The 23773-nt window shown below is 37.9% G+C and overlaps 2 protein-coding genes across 3 annotated transcripts; one reads left to right on the forward strand and one right to left on the reverse strand.

The window, feature by feature from the left end:
• Positions 1-533: 533 nt before the first annotated feature.
• On the forward strand, positions 534-3878 carry LOC136262603 (adhesion G protein-coupled receptor L3-like). The gene is made up of 7 exons (XM_066056988.1): positions 534-1186; positions 1261-1387; positions 1445-1486; positions 1540-1602; positions 1667-1715; positions 3122-3394; positions 3459-3878. Exons 1-7 carry the CDS (start codon positions 1110-1112, stop codon positions 3677-3679), a joined length of 852 nt encoding a protein of 283 aa, XP_065913060.1. The 5' UTR covers positions 534-1109; the 3' UTR covers positions 3680-3878.
• On the reverse strand, positions 3646-23154 carry LOC136262602 (uncharacterized). 2 transcript variants are annotated; one of them, XM_066056986.1, is made up of 3 exons: positions 23089-23130; positions 12932-12992; positions 3646-7655 (listed from the first exon to the last, which is right to left on the reverse strand). In XM_066056986.1, exons 2-3 carry the CDS (start codon positions 12941-12943, stop codon positions 4041-4043), a joined length of 3627 nt encoding a protein of 1208 aa, XP_065913058.1. In that variant the 5' UTR covers positions 12944-12992; positions 23089-23130; the 3' UTR covers positions 3646-4040. The 2 variants fall into 2 exon arrangements, with proteins under 2 accessions (XP_065913058.1, XP_065913059.1); XM_066056987.1 differs by lacking the exon at positions 12932-12992 and having other exon boundaries at positions 23089-23154.
• Positions 23155-23773: the final 619 nt, after the last annotated feature.

The raw sequence follows: 23773 nt of genomic DNA on the forward strand, positions 1-23773 counted from the left end.
AGGTCGCAAGAAAACTATAACGACTCCTAAAGATTTTTTATCATGTAACGCAATACAAATCTATTGAGAGATGTTGCGTAATTTAGGACTAATATTGCGAAACCGGCCCTACACGTAAATAACTCACAGTAGTGGCCGCGCGTCTTTTAATTGGGCGTGCGCTTTGTAGTTTCTTGGCCGCGCGACTCACTACCGTGAGTCTTGATACACATGCACATATACACTATCAATGTTGGGTCAAATATGATATTGCACAACAGAATAAAAATTGGCCACAATATTTAAGTATGAAATGCTTGAGAAATTTGGTAGACCCAAATCTATAGAGTCACTCAGTTATAGCTGATTTCCAAGTGTGGTTTTTGATGCTATTATTGTATTCTGTTACACTGTACATTAGCTATTCCAGTTCCAATTGTGGCTATTGCAGCTGGTGTGGCTCATGAACACTATGGGACAATAGATTAGTAAGAGTGTGCTCTATACTATAATAGATTAATGCAATTATGGTAAGTAGTTGTTGGATTATGACCCATGCTTGCAATCATTACTGTATGTCATATGATATGTTAGTAGTACTAAAAAATAATTCAGAAGTATCTTATTGATGTTGAAAGTCATTACTGTGACTTTGGTATACTGATATTATTTTGTGTGTCAGGTAAATAATTTGATTAGGCGCAAAACATGAACACTATTCAACCTACGTTGCTCTTCATTTCCTCAATAGGTTACAATATATGCAATGTTACTTGCTGGAGTGCACAAGTTTAACTCATAATGCTTTATTAGAGTGTTTCAGTATTACAGATTGTTCTATTAGAAATTATTGCTCTTAATATGTAGTACACACTAAACTGTCATGCTACCACCATACCTGATCTTATTATACTCACACCGGCCTACCATTGCTACTAATAAATTGTTTCATTGATGTGGTAGCCATCATAATATATACATAGATTTTAGGGAACTCATAATAGTATGCATAAATACAATTACACTTCATAATAAACTAAACACTTAAAATACTTTATATAGGGCATGCAAATATTCTGTATGTTTGATTTAGGTCTAATCTTCTACAGGTCAATGTATTTTTCTTGTTCATGGCTTTGCGTACTTTGTTCAAGAGCAAGAAAAGAACTTTGTCAGTAGATCTAACAACAAATGCTGATATTGTAAAGTAAGTACATGGATAATTCATTGTAGTGTTATGTGTTGTATTGACTTTTGATGTTTTGTGGTTGCATATGATAGAGCTATACTAAAAGCTACTGTAATTCTTTTGCCATTGCTTGGCCTTACCTGGGTATTTGGACTGTTGGCTGTAAATGAAGATACAACTGTGTTTGCCTGGATTTTTACTGTACTAAACTCCTTACAGGTAAATTGTACAAAAACTGCAAAAATATGAACTGTGAAGTTACATAACTGTCTTTAGGGAATGTTTATACTAATCTTCCATGTGATCAAGAATGAAATGGTGTGAATAACTACATTATATTGTTGCTATACTTTATGTGCTTGTGTCTAAAGGTGTTGGCCAAGCTGAAGCCTATTCTTTGTTGTCAAAAGAATGACTACAAAGTTACATCAACAGTGAGTTGAATAGCAGTGTATATGTTTTAGTGTATACCATTATGAGTTTGTCTTCTTGTTATAGGGTCCGTCCAGTAGCACTGGTTATACAGGAACAAAGAAGAAATCGTCAGGTACTGCATGTGAATATAATTATGGCAGAAACACTAAACATTTTATGGCACTATAGAATAGCTTGGAAATGGCTGTTTATAGCATTATATCAACGAGAATTTAAGCTTATTTTGCAGTTATTCTTTCCCATTCAGTCATCTAAGGTTAATATACCCATTTGGCACTGTGACAAGATAGGTATTATCTAATGTACCACTCTGCGTGGGCAGTTCAAAGGCACCGCCAGTGCCATAATTTGTATATTGCACTGCTGCAGACCGCAGCAAGTGCATTATAACTTATAACGCACTGGTTGCGGTTTTGTAGACCACAACGAGTGCATTATACGTTATAATGCACCGACCGCAGTGCAATATACAGATATTGTACTGGCTGCGGTTTTGTGCAGCATAGCACAAGTGCCGGTGGCGAAGACCACTACGACACCTCACCTAATAGGTGGAAAGACACTACACAGATCACTCGAATTCTTTTATAGCCTGACATGTAAAGGTCGATTGTGGGCCATAACGTCACCAATTGCAATAGCTACGTATAATGTTTACAAGCAGCCAATGGCGATCGAAAAAGCCAACGCGGGTGGCCACAACTCTAGTCTACATATATATAAACGTACTTATACACCTTACTAGTCTGGTGCCATCTTAGCCCAGATTAAACTGTAGTCCACTTCGACATAAAACAAATATATTCTAAATAATACTAACCTTTACATTCGATTGTGGTAACCAGTTTTGTCATGCCACCAGATTCGAGTTTAGCCAGTGTGAATAGTAAGAATTAGACTATTATCGTTTAGTAGTTAGGTTTTGTTTACTTAAGCCGTCTATTTAGCTGATTTTTTTCGCTCGAGAGAATCATTATGGCGATTAGTCTGGTGCTTAGTCTATATGGCACGCTGGCATGCTGAGCACTACATGATAGAGTGGAACAGCGAATGCAGGTTAGTGATATAATTATCCCATAGCGTACTAGCTTTCAATATCTCAGGTGGCTGCAGTACTGCAGGGGGAACGTCATCGCAACGTCAGGCTTGGTTACCCACAATCGATGTTAGAAACCTGGCCTTTATAAGTGTTACAGCTGTCTTGTGAGACTCTCCCCACCTATTAGGTGAATGGTACATAACAGTTATACAACGTGCACTCGTGCTCTGCCTGTATAAACGCACTTGCCTTCGGGCCTGACAGCCCTCAGGCTCGTGCGTTTATATCAGGCAGAGCACTCGTGGCCATTGTATAACTATATATTATTGGCTATCCGCTATATACCAAATGTAAATATCCTTTTATGTGTTATATTTGTTGGTGTGTTATCTTGTTGTTGAATTTCAATCCCTGAATTGTTTAGTGTATTTTAGTATGAACACACTTGTTATTGTAAATGATTTTTATTTGTTACATAGCTGTGGCAAGCAGCCTGCAAAATGATGTATCTAAACTCCATAGTGTTACTGAGAAACCATTTTTTGTGAAAATAAATAACTCTGATCTTGTAGAAAGCACTCACTTTAGAAATGAAAATACCTTTAAGCCCTACACAACAACAGAAGAGGAAGCCATTCCAAAGCCAACCATAGCAGGCATTCCAGATAATACCAACACTTCCATATATATTGAGAATGGTGATGCTTTTACCCCCAATGATGATAAAGATGATATTGACTATGGTGGAAAATGTTAGTTATACAATCCATTGGAAAATCATGTATTGTTACTGTATGTAATTTCTTTTGGCTCTAGATGCAATGGATTTGGGTCCAGTGCTTGCAATTATGCCAGACATTGTCACTTTTGAAGTAGCTACTGGTATTTCTAAAGAAGATGTTTTAGTGTCTTGTTCGCACAAGCACATTGCCACACCAATCCCATACAGTGAGCCAAATGAAGACCCCACTACCGGAGATAATAATGCTGCTAGTGACTCTAATAACATTGAACCAAATAACAATTCAGATAATTAAATAGCTATATATAATATGCAAAATGCAATAAAATGCTAAATATGTTTATAAATAATATATATGCATAGAGTTTACATATATGTGTACATGTGTATACAGATATGTGTGTGTGTTAGCAATTTGTAACTGGCATTGTCAATGCACTATTGCTTATGTTGTGCTTTCTGTAATTGATTCATATATTTCGTGGTTCTCATAAGTCATAAGATTGATGTACAGTTCTTCAGGAGGATCTCCTCTATAGTAAGCACAAATCTTTTGCTTTATTTTCCTCACAATACAAACTACGAAACATATCATTGGAATTAGCACAAGGAGCACTTGAAACCATAACAATACCATGAAAACATTTTCACAATAGTTATATAAGAATATTCATAACTATTAGCATCAAGACAGTGTTGTTGGTAGCTTTCTTGAAAGGTTGTAAAAGCGAGATCAACATCACTAAGATGAGGGATGATGTACTGTTTACATAGAATGCCAGTGTATGTGTGGCAAAGGAATAAGTGAGGAATACCACTAATCTGTACCAAAACATCAACCCGGCAAAGAATTCACAACCAGGTCTGTATTTTCCTTGAAACTTATCAAGCAGAGGCTTAAAGTGTATAAATGGCATCTCCATTTTACCAGAAATGTAATGATAAATTTTATTACTGTCCAAATCAACATAATTTTTTACCTTTGACATAATTCTTGGCATTAATGGGTATAGAAGTAAGGTGATAGATGGCAAAATAATTAGTACAATCAGAATAAATAAGTCTGGTATGGCATATGGTAAGTGTTCCATATGAAAGTAACCAATAGTTCCTTGCAGAGAAACTACAATCTTTCTTGGTTGGTGTAAACCATGTTGACCATTCAGGAATTCCATTGAAAGTATCAGACAGGATACTAATGCCAGTTTGGTGTATGCCAGTGTCCAGAATGTAACTAGACCATTGACAATTGAAGCTTTCAAGGAAAGTTTCCATTTCAAGCGTATGCAATAGTAAGCGCAGGAACGACAAATAGAAATTCTCTTGCAAAGAAGAATAAGGTATAAAATAAAAATAAAAACAAAAGGATACAATCCTGAAGCGTATGATATCACCAAGACATCAAGGGCTTTATGACTCTGTGATAAACAGTAAAGTGGAATCCACATACCAAAGTATTCCAAATTCCAAATGTTGTACAAAAAATTAATAGCTCTGCTAAGATTTTCATCTGGCACGTCTATTTCCCCATCAGAATAAATATTTAGTGAAGTATACACTTGAAAGAATAAAATAACAGAGCCAATTGCTCCTGAATAAAGATCAATATCATAAAATAAAATAAACAACAAGAGAATAGTAGAAGGTAAAAATTCACTACTTAAGAATACTGTTAAGCCATGTTTAGACAATTCGTCATATGCTGTACAGTTGTAAAAACGACTATTGATTGCAACACAGCAATTTTTCAAGCATTCACCACAGAGTACACCAGTACGATTATTGGGAGTACAGATGGAGTTAAATAGATCTGATGTTTTAGTAGATTTGGGTAGCAATATTTTTCTGTTTGACCCACAGTAATATTTTGGACATTTTCCTGTATATAATATCGAACCATTAGCACTTATAGATCTGTTATGGTCAGGTATGTAGCCAGCCCAGTAATCTACCTCAAGGTTTGCTTGGAATAGTGAGTCATTACAGTTAGTAATTCCATCCCAACTTTTGTGAAGTCCAAATGCACAAATACATTTAGAGTTTATTAGTGTGTAACCAGGTGGACAAGGAAGCAGTGACACTCTAATATCTCGAGACACAATCCTAGGACTGTCTGTGACTACTGTTACCACAGATGAATTATATTCAGAGCCTAGAAATGTTATGTTATAGTCTGCCGTTAGATTAGAAGCAACCAAAACATTTTCACTTTTGGGAATTACCCAAACAGATCTAGATAGATTGATCGGCATTAGCCTATCATCTGCAAACCTTAATGATAAGAATACACGGTCACCAGGTATTGCTTGCAATGTACCATGCGGAACAGATCTAGATATATCAGCAATATCACTGGTAATTTCATTTCTCTCATTGCCACTGTTAATATGGATAATAGTCCAGTTTAATGGTACAATGTCAGGTCTATTAAATTCTTGTCCTTGTGAATATCCCCATACACAAGACAACAGAGAAGTAGCAAATATTGAAGATCCAATAGGAGCAGAGTTATTAATGAAGTTGAGATGTGTGATCCAATCATTTGGAGGAACAAACTGGTCAAAATATTGCAGGAAACAGTTCCTGCTTGATAGTAAGTCATGCCTGCTACTGACAGTTACATATATTGCACCACCTTTTAATTTAGCAGAATTATTGTAGAATGTGAAGTTGGTATTGTTATAAATCTGAAGCCATGCATTACCTAAAAGAGCAACAGCACCTCCTGTCCATCCAGTATTATTTACAAAGTCACTCTGGCAACCTGGCATAAATTCCGCACCTGCTGCAGATAAAGCCAAAGCAGAACCATCATTATTACAAAAATTTACATGTCCCTGAAAAACTAGTGGAATAGAATCACTGTATAAAGCACCAGTTCCCAATGTGCTGTCTGTGTAAAATGTACTATGGCCATTCTGTGGCTTATTCGTGTGTCCAAAAAATTCACAGCTTTTGAACAGGACAGTGGAAAGAACACCATACTTAACAGAATGCCACACTGATAGATCTACAGCTGAACCCAGGACTCCACGATTATTGTTCCATTTACAGTCTGTGAATTTAAGCTCATTGGTAGCATTTCCTATTCCACCAGTCTCTGGAGATGCATAGTAAGACAATCCGCCACCCCAGTAGGCAATATTTCCATCAAATGTGCAGCCATTGAATTCTATTTTGTTGTGTTGTACACTGTGTGAAGAGAATGGTATAAAACCAATTCTTGCTCCACCACCACCAGTTCCATAATTGTCTACAAAATTTAACTCACATAAATTGTTATTTATTTTAGTTCCTCTCACAGACACATTATTGTGATTAGAATAGTCCTGAAATTCTATAAACAAACCAGCTCCCCAACTTGCATTGTTATTTGTAATGCTACAGTTATCAATGATGATGCTGTTATAACTAGCATTTCCCTTAAAAATCAATGAGAGTCCACCTCCTCGACCAAATGCAATATTGGCTGTTCCATTTGCCTTAATAAATGTATTGTTTTGCTCTAAACCATCGGAAGCTGCATTATGAGAAAACATGCTATTTTGGAAGCGATAATGAGCAAAGGAATTCAAACGCTGGACACAGTTGTCAGTTGTTCCAGGGTCACAGTAACAGAATTCAGCATAAAATCCACCACCACCACCATCACTAGAATTGTAAGAAATACGATTATCAATAAATCTGGAGTTGATCACATTCAAGTCCCCATGTGTATTGTACATGAGAACACCAGTAGTATATGAACTGTTAACTTGACATTCAGTGATTTCTACATTCTGACAGAATGTGAAGTAAAGTCCCACATTGGCCACAGAAGTACTTCCTGTTGTTGGGTTATAACTGGTACTGTTTTGTCTTGAGCCACAGTTAACAAATGATATATTACGAATCAGCACATTTAATACATGTAAAAAGGCAAAACCAGCACCTGGCTCATTACAGTTAACTACTGTTGAGTTACTGCCTACTCCTGCAATGCTAATGCTTAAACAATTCCAAATCTGGTATTCAGCTTTGCTGGCATTCAGAGAGTAATTGTAAGTTCCATGTTGAATCAATATTACAATGGGTATATTTCTGCAATCTGGAAGACTACTCAAAGTGTAATCGAGAGTTTGGCATGATCCTTTCCCTTTAAGACAATCTGCCTCATCATTTCCACTTACTCCGTCCACAGTAATGTCAAGGGCTACTGAATTCTGAGTCAAAAAGCAGCACAATACCACAAGGAAAAACATCCAGATAATTTTTACTTTAGCTGCAGTGACCTGCACAAAAAACATTAATAATTTCACAAAATCTGTTGACTTCATTAACATAATGTAATAATAAATGGTATCTCATATTCATACTGTATTATACAGATTCAAATGACATAATTAGTGCTCTTGCCATGTATTTGTTGGCTATGTTCTTACAGTCTGATACACCTATCTGCAGTAGTTGGTACCATTGATCAACAACAATAATAACAAATTATTAACAGTCTTTTATAAAGACCATGCTCAAGGATGACATCTGATGTGTGGCAAAGAATTGGAAAAAATATTATGTACATATATACACACAAAAACACCAAAACAGCCAAGCTCTGATAAAATGGTGCAGTCATGATGTAAATGCCACTCATTTTTAAATGATTGGTATTAACATCATTGCAACCATTACTTGGCTGTCACCTTTGATTTCACATCTCTTTCCACTCTGGATTTTTTGGGGGATCGCACCATTTCTTCACAGCTTGGCTGTTTTTGTTTAGACAGCAGTGGTAGATACAGTGGGGTTGCAATGGTTTCAGCTGAAATTCCCTCTGAAAATAAGGTGAGCACACCTGAAATCAGTTTACGGAGTAGTGCAGGTGGGTGAAACTACCTAGTTTATAGACCACCAGCTATAAGTGCACATTCACATTTGCTATAATGTATAGTTAATCATTTGATTCCATTCTAGCATCACTCCTATCTATCAGGGTCTCTTTGCACCTAACATACTTTTTGTAACAATTTCAAACAGGCTGTAGGACCAGGAGTCCTACAGACCTTCAGCACTTGTGCTGTAAAGTCTTAATAAATCAATCAATAAATAAATAAATAAATAATTATCATTTTAATGGCTTAAAACTGATTGCAGCTAATCTAAAGGCTTAATTCACTTGCATTTTTAAACGGTTTTAATAGATTGAACAGTGAAACATTGCTGGAGTGATTATTTTGTCATTAAATATTTAGCTATACTACTGAGATAGCTATAGCTAGCCATAGACTGAAACTACTGGCAATTACCATGTTCCAGAATGAAACCCCTGTTTTTGAAAGTCTGCATCCGTCCCTGGTAACGATTCTGAAAAATTCTCCAAAACTTATTTCTATTGGTAGGCCTAGAAGAACTTACATCTATAATTTCAGTCATTCCAAAGTGGAATGAAATCAGTAGTTTTCTGAATGTGTGAAATCATGTTTGTGCCCCATGGATTGTATATCATGCAGATTCATAACTGCTACTTCTAGAGACTGGTATTGAATAATGAGCTTTCTTTATGATCACTTATATTATTTATTCAACAAGTTCAGCACTAAATACTTAAGGCTAAAATGTCAAGATTTTCCTCTGTGTGTGTGTGTGTGTGTGTGGGGGGGGGGGGGGGGGGGAATTCAGTTGGTTTGCTTTGCCCCTGAATGCCAGCTTTTAGAATTGTCACTGCTAGAGTTGGATAAAAAATAAAACCATGCAAACAGTAATTCATGTAGTGTTTATTTAATAGAAAGTGTTATCTCAGAAGGCTAATTTTTCACAAATTTCCTGTGGGAGCATCCCGGAGTGCCTCACACACTGACTTGTTGAGTGATTTCCACTAATGCCCACATAAGAATGTCCCAGATGCCCAAAACCCCTCTGAGAATTTCTAGATATGCCATTGAGCAAGCACCATCATTAACAACAGCACTATAACAACACAGGCTCTCCCTCAATGGGCTCAACACAAACATCAAGACAAATCTCCTTTACAATAAAATCACGAATTTCATTATGGCGGACAAGTAAGAATCTTTAAGGCATGCTCAACAGTAAGGGAGACACCACACTCAAAAGAAGCTCAGGAATCCAGCCATATCAGCACCATAAAAATCAGTCTTGTGTAGATGAAACTCATGGTCTCTTAGAAAAAAGCAGAGAACCAAGTGGAGGCACCAGGCTCATGGGCGATAGAGTGGCTCAAGGCTGAAGGTGGAGATTCTTGAAATTCAGTTAGATGGTCAAACCACTGCTGATGGCTAAGGTATTTCAGTTTAGCTTTTGCAGATTGTTGTGAGTCCATAACATTGTGGGTATAATGAGTATTGTGGGAAATCAATAGGGAGACAAGAGGATTAGTAACAACAACTGAAGTTCTGAAATGGACATCCTGACCAATGGAGGATTGATTACTCCTAACCCCCTAAATGCAATGGAAATGCCAGAAGAGAGTCCTTGATTATTAGGTGGACAATGACCAGTAAAAACAGGGATATATGATGGATAGCTCTCTCTCTAAAGGGATCAACAGGGCAGAAATATATATTGGGTACAGATAATTTCACTTGCTGGAAAATCCATGTATAAAAGCACTGTATGCACAATGAGGGTGTTGAGAAGCAAATTTAGAAAGTTCTTCAATCCCAAGACCCATCCAGACACTTAGGTAATGACAAATTGATGGACTAAACAGGATGTACCAATTTGAGAGCCAAGATAAGATTGACTGTCCTGAGTAATCAAATGATACGGTAGTACTGTTGATGTAGAGATCGTCCCCTTTGTGTACTGCACAAAATTCCATTTTTGAATATCATCCTGGAGACATCTTGTGTGGCAAAAATCACCTTAACAGAAATTTTTCCATGTAATATATAATACAGCAAAATAATAAAAGTTCAAAAAATCGTTAAAACTTGAATTTTAGTCTCATTTCCTTACTGTCGCCTGCCTGCCTGCCTTGCCTGCCTGCCTCACTGCCTGACCACAGTCACAAGACCAGAGGCCAAATGAAGCAATGCACAGCCACCATTTTTCACCACAATAACAAACTCACCAGTGGGATGTACCTTTTGGGGTTCTGAGAAGTGTAGACCCTCTGCGCCTTGTCTTTTCTTTTATCTTCAGTCAGGCTGGAAACTCCACAGCACAGTATGGATATTCACTTCATTTTGTGTTACAGAAATTGGCTTTCATAATATACCAACTCAAGCTTGTTTCAGTACTTTTTATTGGTGCACTATGTTCTAGTTGATCCCTCAGCTACTCTAGTTTAAAATTCCTAATATTTTCTTATACTTGTTTCTGCTCTTTTTATAGAACTGGTGATCAATCTAGCCATGTAACTAGTATTCATAAAAATGATTCAATGTAGTTATGGGAAGTCAATCAAAGAAGACGTCATCAACTTTTATGTTGAACATAAACTGTAATTTTGCACATAGCTAGATTGGTGTACTGATTTTCTACAACAATTGATTTAATTGATTGATTTATACATCTTATATGGTTTAAAACAAGTGTACGGGAAATAAATAAGTGACCTAGATACAGGGGTACCAAGCTTTAAAGCAGCTGGAGTCCTGGCAAGGCAAACACACACACTCACACACAAAAAAACATAACACATACATACATCAATTATTATACATTAAATTAATTAGATCTCACAGATCCCACAGATCTGAGGAGTGAACATTGAAAATTCTGAGTAGGATATTGTAATTCTGGCAGCTTGATCAAACAATGGCTTAATGGTAACTTGCATGCATGAGATAGCGTCAAGTGCCCTGAGCAACCAATCTCAATTGTAACAAGCTGACATCAGTGTTCATAGAATGAAATGGCTTAGTACAAAGAACTTACACAGCAAAGCATCATGAAACCGTGCCAACTAAACAGCACGTCTCTGTCTACTTTGCGAAGAATGAGTTCTTATATATCCACCTGGCATCGTCTGGAACAGTTAGTTGGCTAAGACACATGAGACTAATAAGTACATGCCTGTTCTACTTTGCTAAGAACGAGTTCTTATCCAACCGTCATCTGGAACAGTCAGTTGAACTGAAACACACGAGAAACAAACAATTAACAGTGGTCATAGAATGAATACCTTAGTACAACTTACACAGGCAGCAAAGCAGTTCGTTAATGAGAAACACAAGCGATTAAACCATGCCAACTAATCAGCACATGCCTGTTCTACTTTGCTAAAAATGAGTTCTTATCCTACATCCTTCGTCTGGAACAATCAGTTGAACTCAAACACATGAGAAACGAACGTGAGTGATCAGCACAGAAAATTGAACAGCATGTACTAAATAAATTATTAGCAGGAAACCACTAATGCGCTACTGCGAATAAATGAACACCTTACATTGTCAGTGAAAAGAACTGGGCACAAATGTAAGTCCATGATGTGTGTATTGTACATACTGCGGTTGGTGAAAAGGCACATCTCAGGATGAAATGACATCGAACAGTGAAAAAATCAAGCCCGTAGCTATATCCATTGTCGAGTTATGCTTGGCTGAAGGAATCAGTTAGTCATAATAAACTCTGTTAAATAACAATTTTTTAAAATTCCAAATAAACTTTTTGGAAAGGTTTATGGTTGATCTGAAGACATTTTTGGGCTTGGATGTGCCTAACCAATACCGCCAAGTTGTCATGAAGGGAAATTGAGGCTGATTTTAGGGTAATATTTTTGGCTGGAAACCCCAGTTCTGCATGACCTCTACTATGCAGTACTACGATACAGGTACAAGAGGCACAGCATTAAAGGATAGTAGGTCTATTACAGGATGGTATGTAGTGCTGTATAGTGCTTTGCCAGCATTTAGCTACATTCTTTTCACCAAATAGTGGTATCATCTAACAACAACTCGCATTAAGTAAACTGTCTAGTTCATTGATTATGAGGCTCCTGGCTGTGTAAGAATCAACTATGGTGAAATCACAGAAATCATGGTAGTCACAAAATCACAATTGAAATCATGAATGAAATCATTGATTTAAGAGATTGCTGTGGTTTCAAATCTCATACAACCTTTGAAAAGTGGCAGAGCCCTTAGTAAGTTGGACCAAACTTCAGGTTTCAGCATTTTTCAGTTTTGTATAAAAAAGCAGTATTCGTGCTTCTGTAATACCCTTTTTGTACTTGACATCAGTTGGATTTTTGTAAAGAATCTTTTTGTTGTGTATGATGCAGATTTTTAAAGGTAATATTTAGGGGGCAGGCATGTGTTACTTGGGGAGATCCCTACTAAACAGTACTATGATGATATTGTATTGCTTAATAATAATTATTACATTTACTAGTACTGTAGCTTCACTATTTTCTAGACTGTTCATGATTAATAATCATTGCTGCAAATTATTATCATTTGAGATGCATTTTACACTTTGTAGGGCACATCATTGTCATAGCTAACTACTATAAGTATTTGAGATAGGACATTATGTATAAAACTTAGACTAAAAACCTTCACGCTCTCCAGCCCTAGCTTGTCTTGAACTACCATAAACTTACCTCGAGCTCCATACAACCAGTGTGTTTGATAATTGAGTTGAACTTTTGCAAACAACTACATCTGAGAAATGTATAAGATACATAGATGTGATCGGATCTGCAAAAAGGGGTCTTATAGTCTTTCCAATAGCATGTATTTGGCAATCTCTAACTTGATTTTGTGAGTATGGTACTAACCTGAAATTTGGTCACCTTACATTCTTAACATAGCACTATTCCGGATGTAGTTTTATGAAAATAGGTTAAACACAGGATGAGTTATAACTCGTCACACGTGGGAATTTGGAAAGGCTATAAGACCCCTTTTTGCTCACGTGTAGGCGTGTATATAGCTGTATAGATACCTGTGTATAGTTGGATGTTTGATTTAACTATATAAGAGTTGAGAAATGTTTATTGGTTTTCACTATATTACATTAGTGCAGTCATGCACATGAAACTATGAAGTAGTCAATGCATACAACTATACTGTATTACCAAGAGTTAATAATATGGGAGGGGGTATTACTCTCCAACCTATACAATGCCAGTACTTAGTAATGCTGATTCTGCAAAAGGAGAACTTGATCTCAGCAGTTCAGATAAACACACATACAAATATGGGAAAACACGTGAAACACATACATGACCACATAATCACATGACAGCTACATTATAGATACAATATTATGATCATTATCACAATTATGCATCAACTAATCAGTCTTTTTGTGCAGAAGTATGCATGCATTATTACAGTGTGAAAACTGAGGAGGACCTACTGATATAAAAGAGTACACATTCAGGACCACTCAAGGAACTGGGGCAATTTGCTCTAAACTAAATTGGGCTGGGAGCAGAATTGGAAGTTGGTTCCTTACAGTATGAGTGTTTCATCACTGTCTGGGTCCCCAACAGGCTGGGGTCCCAACAGGCTGGGGCCCAGCTATTTCCAGCTTGTCATTAAGGGATAAAATATGTCATGCATGCAGAAGATGTATGCATGGATAAATGTGTCCATGATGCATTCAGGACAAAGTACATAGGCCATCTTTTTGGTATGTCTGAATCTATCCCATGACTACTACTCCTTTTAGCTCTTGTATGATGCATGCTTGGATTTGGATTTACTACTGAGAAAGATAGTCATATGTGGCTGATACAACTCAGGTGGGTGCAACTGCAGAGCCCCATTAATTACAGACATAAGGCCACCATTTATTAATTCCTTGTTTCCTGTCTTCAAAAGAACATTCAACTAGTGTGGGCAGTTATTGTTATTAATTACTAATTTTTTGTTGTTTTGGAAAATCATCAAAACGCTGCAAAAACAAGCATCGGATAGCCAACTGCCTGAAGAGAAATGAACCATCTGTAGGGTCAAACAACCTGCAAAATGACTGGCTTTGCCAAACACCATATAAATTAGGCCAACATTTGTTACCTTGTTTCCTGACACCCACCCATGTCCATGCAGTTTTGACACCAGCATTGGTCATTATTAATGTAATTGGCATTTATAAATAAATTAGCCTGAGCTATGGTAGGGTTGGCAATGAAAGTATCAACCTCTGTAGTTTCTCCTCTAACTCTGGGTGATCACTCCTACTCAAGTCTACATCAAAACCGTAGGGTAATAATACAGTGATTCCCTTTGCTGTTTCTAGCTGTAGCACGCATTTTAATTTTTCGTGATTTTTAGGTTTTTAAATAAAAATGGGCAGCAGCATCGATGCTGCTGCGATGCTGTTTAGAGTGCTTCAATGTTTTCATAAATGGTGCATTACATGGTGGTCATTATACTATTGAAAACAGATGTATATTCTTGGTAAAACGGATGCTGTTAATTTCTAAATCATAGTATGAGTGAGAGCATCGGCTTGCATTGGCACATAAGCACTGTAAATCTCTACTTAATAAGGTCCAAAAAGGTGCCTGGGAGTTAGTAAACCAACCTTGGACTTCATTAAGTGAGTTTCAGTGGGTTGATTTCATTGCAGAGCTGTCAAGCACCGTTTTAGCAAAAAATGAACCTGACCTAAACCTCTCCAGACCTGAATCGATTTAAACTGTACTAATTAGTGTATGCGAGGGGTAGCCAACATCTTGGGACTTTCATACACTATCTGAGAAATCCAGTTATAAATCCATTAAATATTTAGAAATCCCAAATCCCGAACCACGTACAAAATAGCGTTTTTGTCCGTTCATGAGTTCAATTACGGTTGCCGCTCTATACAACGGTTCAAATTGACAGTGCAAAGTACACCTGTGTCTCTTCTGAAGTTCCTCTCATCCCTCTCTCAGGTGTTCCTGTACAAAAACTTGAGGTAAAAACATCACGATAAAAATCGAAATTAGAATTACATTGTATTTACAGATTTTAAATACAGAAATAGTTTTGAAATACTTAAATATTGGGACTCTCGTACACCATGTTGGGTTTTTTCGTGGGCACTGGCTACCCCTTGAGTGTATGCATATGTGACTGAATTTGACAAAACCCGGCTTCGACGCACATAGCTATCATTGTGTAATAACTTCCCAGTACCTACAGCTGTACCAATTATTCATCTATTTACTAGCTATCACTGTGTGGGTGTATAAGTTTCTTATACCCAAATTTTGCCCTGTTTTGGAAAACATTTTTTGAACGGGTAATAATATCACAGGTGGTAGTAATAGGGGTGGTGGGTGGTGGGTGGACTTAATATAGGAGTATAAAGTGGAGCAAGAAGACGAATGGAAACCAGAGGCCAAGTTTGGGCCCTCCATGGCCCTCCATGGCCCTCAAATTGCTCCAAATTGAATGAGAACACTATTGGCGAGCTCTCTGTGAAATCCCAGCTCACTATACACCATTACAACAAAGCCATGGCCATTTAATGGTGCCAATTTTCCACTCGTGGCTTTGACAGGGTAGGAAGAAAGCTGCTACAGAAACCAGACTTGTCAGTCCTGAAGGAAATACAGAGTGGAATATGGTAGTGTATTAGACCAGCAATCCATTTCTGGTGAAAACCTAAGTTTGATTTTGTGTGTGTGGAAGCTGGGTTATATGAAATTTGGTCACATATATATTTTTATATTTCACACCTTACCATGCCCGCACCGGTGTTTATTTAACACTTCACTATGGTTGCATGTGACCAAGGACACATTCACATTTTTATTGTATATGTCACAGTATATATCTAATCAAAAACAGCCAAGCTGTAAAAAAAGGTGCGGCCCCCAAAAAGGCCATGGTGAAAAAAGATGTGAAATCCAAGGTGGCGGCCAAGAAATGGCTGTGATGGTAGGTTAATGGTTACATTTTAATAACGACAATTCAGGTGAATTTGGTGCCAAGACCAAGCGGCACAAAATTCACCTGAATTGTCGTTATTAAAATGTAACCATTAACCTACCATCACAGCCATTTCTTGGCCGCCACCTTGGATTTCACATCTTTTTTCACCATGGCCTTTTTGGGGGCCACACCTTTTTTTACAGCTTGGCTGTTTTTGATTAGATATCACTTCTTTTTGTATTTGTATACTGCAAAGCCGGCCTATGGCTGGCTTTGGGGCTTTTTTAACCCATGTGTTCTTTTCTTTACCACAGGAAGAAGAAAAGAACTTAAAGAAGATTTTTAATGCTTCAATTGTTTTTGATTTTATTAGTAATTATACAAATTATATACATATGTTTATTACATGCCCATTATTCCCCACAGGATATTTTTTTGCAGTTGATCTCTCTACTGGGTGACTTGAAATGTAGCTGAACTATATACAGGATGGTTTCTTTGTAGCTGAACTCTCTACAAGGTGACCTCTTCTAGCTGGTCTCTCTACAGGGTGATTTGTTTCTAGCTGAACTCTCTACAGGTGATTTGTTTGCAGCTAAACTCTCTACATGGTGGTTTGTTTGTAGCAGAACTCTCTACATGATGGTTTCTTTGTAGCTGAACTCTCCATAAGGTGACTTCGTCTAGCTGAACTCTCTACAGGGTGATTTGTTTGCAGCTGAACTCTCTACATGATGGTTCCTTTGTAGCTGAACTCTCTACAAGGTGACTTTGTCCAGCTGATCTCTCTACGGGGTGATTTGTTTCTAGCTGAACTCTCTGCAGGTGATTTGTTTGCAGCTGAACTCTCTACATGATGGTTCCTTTGTAGCTGAACTCTCTACAAGGTGACTTTGTCCAGCTGATCTCTCTACGGGGTGATTTGTTTCTAGCTAAACTCTCTGCAGGTGATTTGTTTGCAGCTAAATTCTCTACATGGTGGTTTCTTTGTAGCTGAACTCCCTACATGATGGTTTCTTTGTAGCTGAACTCTCTACAAGGTAACTTCTTCTCTACAGGGTGATTTGTTGTAGTTGAATTCTCTACAAGGTGGTTTGTTTGAGGCTGAACTCTCTACATGGCGGTTTCTTTGTAGCTGAACTCTCTACAGAGTGATTTGTTTGCAGCTGAACTCTCTACATAATGGTTTCTTTGTAACTGAACACTCTACAAGGTGACTTCTTCTAGCTGATCTTTCTACAGGGTGAATTGTTGTAGCTGAACTATCTATAAGGTAACTTCTTCTAGCTGATCTCTCTACAGGGTGATTTGTTTGTAACTGAACTCTCTGCATGATGGTTTCTTTGTAGCTGAACTCTCTTCAAGGTGACTTCTTCTAGCTGATCCCTCTACAGGGGGATTTACTTGTAGCTGAACTCTCTACAAGTGATTTATTTGCAGCTGAACTCTTTATGTGGTGGTTTCTTTGTAGCTGAACTCTCTACAAGGTGACCTCTTTTAGCTGATCTCTCTACAGGGTGATTTGTTTCTAGCTGAACTCTCTACAGGTAATTTTTTGCAGCTAAACACTCTACATGGTGGTTTCTTTGTAGCTGAACTCTGTACATGATGGTTTCTTTGTAGCTGAACTCTTTACAAGGTGACTTCTTCTAGATGAACTCTCTATGGGGTAATTTCTTTGTAGCTGAACTCTCTATATGATGGTTTCTTTGTAACTGAACTCTCTACAAGGTAACTTCTTCTAGCTGATCTTTCTACTGGGTGATTTGTTTGCAGCTGAAATCTCTACATGGTGGTTTCTTTGTTGCTGAACTCTCTACAAGGTGAATTCTTCTACCTGATCTCTCTACAGGGTAATTTGTTTGTAACTGAACTCTGTACAAGTGCATTTTTGTGGGTGATCTCACTGCAGGTTGATTTGTTTGTAGCTGAACTCACTAAAGGGTGATTTTGCTTGTAGCTGAACTCCTTGCATTGTGTCTAGTTTCTAGCTGATCTCTCTACAGGGTGATTTGTTTGTAGCTGATCTCTCTACAAGTTTATTTGTGTGTAGCTGATCTCTCTGCAGGTTGATTAATTTGTAGCCGATCTCTCTACAAGGTAATTTGTTTGTAACTGAACTGTCTATAAGGTGATTTATTTGTAGCTGATCTCTCTGCAGGTTGATTTGTTTTAGCTGAACTCTCTACAGGGTGATTTACTTGTAGCTGAACCCCTTACATTGTGTCTAGTTTCTAGCTGATCTCTCTACAGGGTGATTTGTGTGTGGCTGATCTTTCTACAGGTTGATTTGTTTGTAGACGATCTCTCTACAAGGTAATTTGTTTGTAGCTGAACTCTGTACAAGGTGCTTTTTTGTAGGTGATCTCACTGCAGGTTGATTGTTTTGTAGCTGAACTCACTAAAGGGTGATTTGCTTGTAGCTGAACTCCTTACATTGTGTCTAGTTTCTAGCTGATCTCTCTACAGGGTGATTTGTTTGTAGCTAATCTCTCTACAAGTTGATTTGAATGTAGCTGATCTCTCTGCAGGTTGATTAATTTGTAGCCGATCTCTCTACAAGGTAATTTGTTTGTAGCTGAACTCTCTATAAGGTGATTCGCTTGCAGCTGAACTCTCTACATGGTGGTTTCTTTGTTGCTGAACTCTCTACAGGGTGTTTTGCTTGTAGCTGAACTCTCTACAGGGTGATTTGTTTCTAGCTGATCTCTCTACAGGGTGATTTTTGTAGCTGACCTCTCTTCAGGGTGATTTTTTTCTAGCTGATTGCTCTACAGGTTGATTTGTTTGTAGATGAACTCTCTAAAGGGTAATTTGCTTGTAGCTGAACTCCTTACTTTGTGTCTAGTTTGTAGCTGATCTCTCTACAGGGTGATTTGTTTGTAGCTGATCTCTATACAAGTTGATTTGTGTGTAGCTGATCTCTCTGCAGGGTTATTTGTTTGTAGTCGATCTCTCTACAAGGTAATTTGTTTGTAGCTGAGCTATCTATATGGTGATTTGTATGTAGCTGATCTCTCTGCAGATTGATTTGTTTTAGCTGAACTCTCTACAGGGTGATTTGTTTCTAGCTTATCTCTCTACAGGTTGATTTGTGTGTAACTGATCTCTCTACAAGCTGATTTGTTTGTAGCTGATCACTCTGCAGGTTGATTTGTTTCTAGATGATCTCTCTACAGGTTGATTTGTTTGTAGCTGAGCTCTCTGCAAAGTGTTTTGTTTGTAGTTGATCTCTCTACAAGGTGATTTTTTGTAACTGACCTCTCTTCAGGGTGATTTGTTTCTAGCTGATATCTCTACAGGGTGATTTTTTGTAGCTGACCTCTCTTCAGGGTGATTTGTTTCTAGCTGATTGCTCTACAGGTTGGTTTGTTTGTAGCTGAACTCTCTACAGGGTGATTTGCTTGTAGTTGAACTCCTTACATTGTGTCTAGTTTGTAGCTGATCTCTCTACAGGGTGATTTGTTTGTAGCTGATCTCTATACAAGTTGAATTGTGTATAGCTGATCTCTCTGCAGGTTGATTTGTTTGTAGCCGATCTCTCTACAAGGTAATTTGTTTGTAGCTGAACTATCTAAAAGGTGATTTGTTTGTAGCTGATCTCTCTGCAGGTTGATTTGTTTTAGCTGAACTCTCTACAGGGTGATTTATTTGTAGCTGAACTCCTTACATTGTGTGTAGTTTGTAGCTGATGTCTCTACAGGGTGATTTTTTTGTAGCTGAACTCTCTACAGGGTGATTGCTTGTAGCTGAACTCCTTACATTGTGTCTAGTTTCTAGCTGATGTCTCTACAGGGTGATTTTTTGTAGCTGAACTCTCTACAGGGTGATTTGTTTCTAGCTTATCTCTCTACAGGTAGATTTGTTCATTGCTGATTGCTCTAAAGGTTGATTTGTTGCAGCTGAACACCCTGCAAAGTGTTTTGTTTGTAGCTGATCACTCTAAAGGGTACTTTGTTTGTAGCTGAACTCTCTCCACAGTGACTTGTGTGTAGCTGAATTCTGTGTAACTGAATTCTCTAGAGAGTGACTTAATTGTAGCTGAATTCTCTACACAGTGCATGACTTGTTTATAGCTGAACTTTCTTCAGTGTGACTTGTAATGTTCTGAATCTCTATAGTGATATATTTGCATAACTCTCCACATGGTGACTGTCTTCTTGCTGAACTGTCTATAAGATTAACTGTTTGCAGCTGAACTCCCTACAGAATAACTTGTGATGTAATAAAATTCTATAATGGAATAAATAAATTAGCCGAATGCTCTATTAGGGTGACTGTTCTATTAGAGTATCTCGATCTCGCATTTGCTACACGGAGTTGGCTTTCGAATCATAACTGAGTGGTTTGTAATCCGATTCTTCTGTACTACTGCAAGGACTTTCTATGAAGATTATTCCAGCTATACACCGATTTTCAGCTCATTGCTCTAAGCGGTTTGCCTAGTAGGCGTGAAAACTAATACTTTTTTATTCATAAAAATCGATCGCGTAATTGTGACACAGGTTGGGTTTTGTGTCATATCTCCGTGGTCTTTATCTCGATTCCTTTCAAACCACCAAAAGGCACTCCTACGATGGTTACTCCATCTACATAGCAATTTTCAGCTCATTCCATGAAGCGGTTTACCCTGTAGGCGTGACAATAAATCGATCTTGTTTTACGCGAATAATCGGTCATAACTCCTGAACCATTCATCGGATTTGTACCAAATTTGATGCTAGGATTCGCCTTTGGACTCCCTTTCTGTGTGCCAAATTTCAAGGCGATCGGAGTACGCGTTTGCTTGTTATAGCAATTTTTGCAAGTGTGCGAAAAGACGAAGAAGAAGAAGAAGAAGAAGAAAAAAAAAACGAAGAAAAAAAAACGAAACTTTGGCAGCTCGTATCTCGGAAATGGTTGGAGCGATTTCCTTCAAATTTGGAATGTAGACTCCCTTGGCTGGCGGGCAACTGTGTAGCAAATTTGGTTCCAATCAGATAAGTGATCACCGAGATACAAATGTGTGAAAATGACGTTTTCGTTCTTCCTGTCAATATACTCACGGTGTGGCGCGCCAGCTTCTTGGGCCGCACGACACACTACCGTGTGTCTTGATGTACATTTTCTCATTGTTTCAATGATGGTATCAATTACAGCGAATCACCTTTTAAGCATGTGTATTTTGTAGAGTACTTCACCCAATAGCCCCAAAACAGCAATGGACAACATTCTTCCTGCCCATTTTTAAATAAAAATGAGCCGAAATCCATAAAAATTTACAACATGGCTATGTCCTAAATGGAAGGCATTTAGTCACTACCGAACCCACTATTTAACACTAGACCATTCAGGCTTCATCCCCTGAGTTACAAATTAAGTTAAGCCAAAGAGGGTCGATTTTTCATTGCCAACCCTAACTATGGAATATTTGTAATTTGTGTGCCTCCAGCATTTGTCTATGAAGTTAGAACATCTCAGCACACAGTCACAAATATGATTGTTTATTGGAGTTTCACAAATTATTCTAAATGTTCAGTCTAGCCATCAATCCGGGCACACATAATCATAAAAATCAAATGATAGCTATACGTAGGAGAATTCATATTTCAGTAAGTAGCTAATGGTCTGGAGGAAGAAGCTTTTCTGGTGGCTAGTAATTGGATGGCTGGCTATAGTGGTGGTATTAATCACAGATGGTGAGGGGTAGACATGTAAAATGAGACCACAACTAATGTCAGTGATAGAAATTCAAGCCTGGCCACAGGTAGCGCATCATTCAAGCCTGGCAGCTAGCGAATCTTTCAAGCCTATGCAATGTATGAAACTCAACTAAAGTCAGTGAAAGAACGTAAATATCTTGGAGTCTGGATCAATGAAAAACTGTCTTGGCAAACTCACATCCTGTATACTTGTAACAAAGCAAATTGAACACTGGGATTCCTACAAAGAAATCTAAGAACCTGCCCTACTTACTTGAAAGAACAAGCATACAAAAAACTAGTGCTTCCACCACTTGAATATTGTGCTCCTATTTGGGACCCTCACCATCAAACAGACATCAACAAACTAGAGTCAGTTCAACGCAGAGCAGCAAGATTTGTTCTCAACAAACCATGGAATAATAATTTGGACAGTGTAACTGTGATGCTAAATGATTTGAAATGGCCAACACTCCAAAGTCATCGCAAATATTTTAGATTGATCCTACTATTCAAAGTTGTAAATCATCTTCAATTAATACCTGAACAATATTTATCCTCACCCGCAAGACTGACATCAACTAGATCAAATCATCCCTGTAAATTTTACCACATTCAAACCTCTTGTGATACTTACAAATTCTCCTTCTTCCCCAAAACGATACCTGAATGGAACAGTCTCCAAATCAATAACATTAATAACCTATCCCTTGCAGATTTTAAAAATAACTAAATAAATTTTTGTATTAGCGTTTTACCCCTTTAGGGGCTTTGCTAATTAATAAAATGTGAAAATGAAACTGCGGCCTGGCTGCTCGTGTATACAGTTGCAAACAAAAATCCTCGGAAAATCCGACATAGCAGTGCTTAGCTATAGACTCTCATCATGGCCAGGAAATTCCGGCTTCGTTGGCCCTGGTGAATGTCGTACGCAAGACCGAGTCAAGCCATACAGCTATAATGATGTAGCGTAGACACTAAAGTTCTCGGAATTTTTGGTACATAGTTATGACATGGTGTTCAGGGATACGACTGGATTTGACAGTGATGAATCGTGTAAACCAATGACTGGAAACGAACCGCGATAACTCGCCATAGGTCACTGTAAAGTGTTAATAACCATAACAATAACATGGTTTGCTAGGTAACTAGCTAGCTATATAGCAAAATACACTATAATCATAGCTATACACTGTATGTCATACCATGCAGAGATCAATAATAATGAAGTCCTTCTGGAATCAGTTGCAAAGGCAGGCGTGGCACTTATGTCATAGAGTTACTTAGTTCAGGGAAATGTTTCGGTCATTCCTGGAATTAATCATAATTAAGGGCTCGCGTTAACTAAACCACATATCTCAGTATAGTCACCGCATGCAAAGAGTTTATAATCTAACTACAGTCAAACCTCTCCAATCCGACACTCAATGGGAGCCATAAATTTGCTGTATTAATGGATTATCAAGTCACCTTTGTAATCCAACATTGCACAATATTTAGGATTATGCAGTAAATACTGACTATCTGCTCAAAGTAAACTGAAGGATTCTGTGACACTAGAATCTTGGTGCAGGACCTGGAATCGATTATTACTTGGATGCAATCCAGGCCAACTCTCTGCGCCGCCTCAGACACCCTACCCACATCAGTCAATTTAAAGCGTTGGCACATACAATGTGGGGTGAAGTGCTCATTATGTGGTTGCACTCAGCCTACCACTGCTCATGTTTTGGATGCATGGCTGCCCTAGTTCCTTGAAACAGGGCCACTTCACATATTACCATAACCAAGTTCTGCACTGTTTGACTGTTGAACTCACTAAGGTCATTTCTGAAGTAGGCGCGATCTCAATTTATGCTTACCTTCCTGGTATGCGTGCAAGTGACTCTC

The sequence above is a fragment of the Dysidea avara genome, chromosome 7, assembly GCF_963678975.1.
Source record: "Dysidea avara chromosome 7, odDysAvar1.4, whole genome shotgun sequence".
Classification (NCBI taxonomy): domain Eukaryota; kingdom Metazoa; phylum Porifera; class Demospongiae; order Dictyoceratida; family Dysideidae; genus Dysidea; species Dysidea avara.

Excerpts from the sequence above, each read along its gene's own strand:
- LOC136262603 (XM_066056988.1), top strand. The coding sequence starts at position 1,110 with ATGGCTTTGCGTACTTTGTTCAAGAGCAAGAAAAGAACTTTGTCAGTA. Across the intron at positions 1,603-1,666 it reads ACTACAAAGTTACATCAACA|GGTCCGTCCAGTAGCACTGG; the intron begins GTGAGTTGAATA and ends TTCTTGTTATAG. Across the intron at positions 3,395-3,458 it reads TATTGACTATGGTGGAAAAT|ATGCAATGGATTTGGGTCCA; the intron begins GTTAGTTATACA and ends TTTTGGCTCTAG.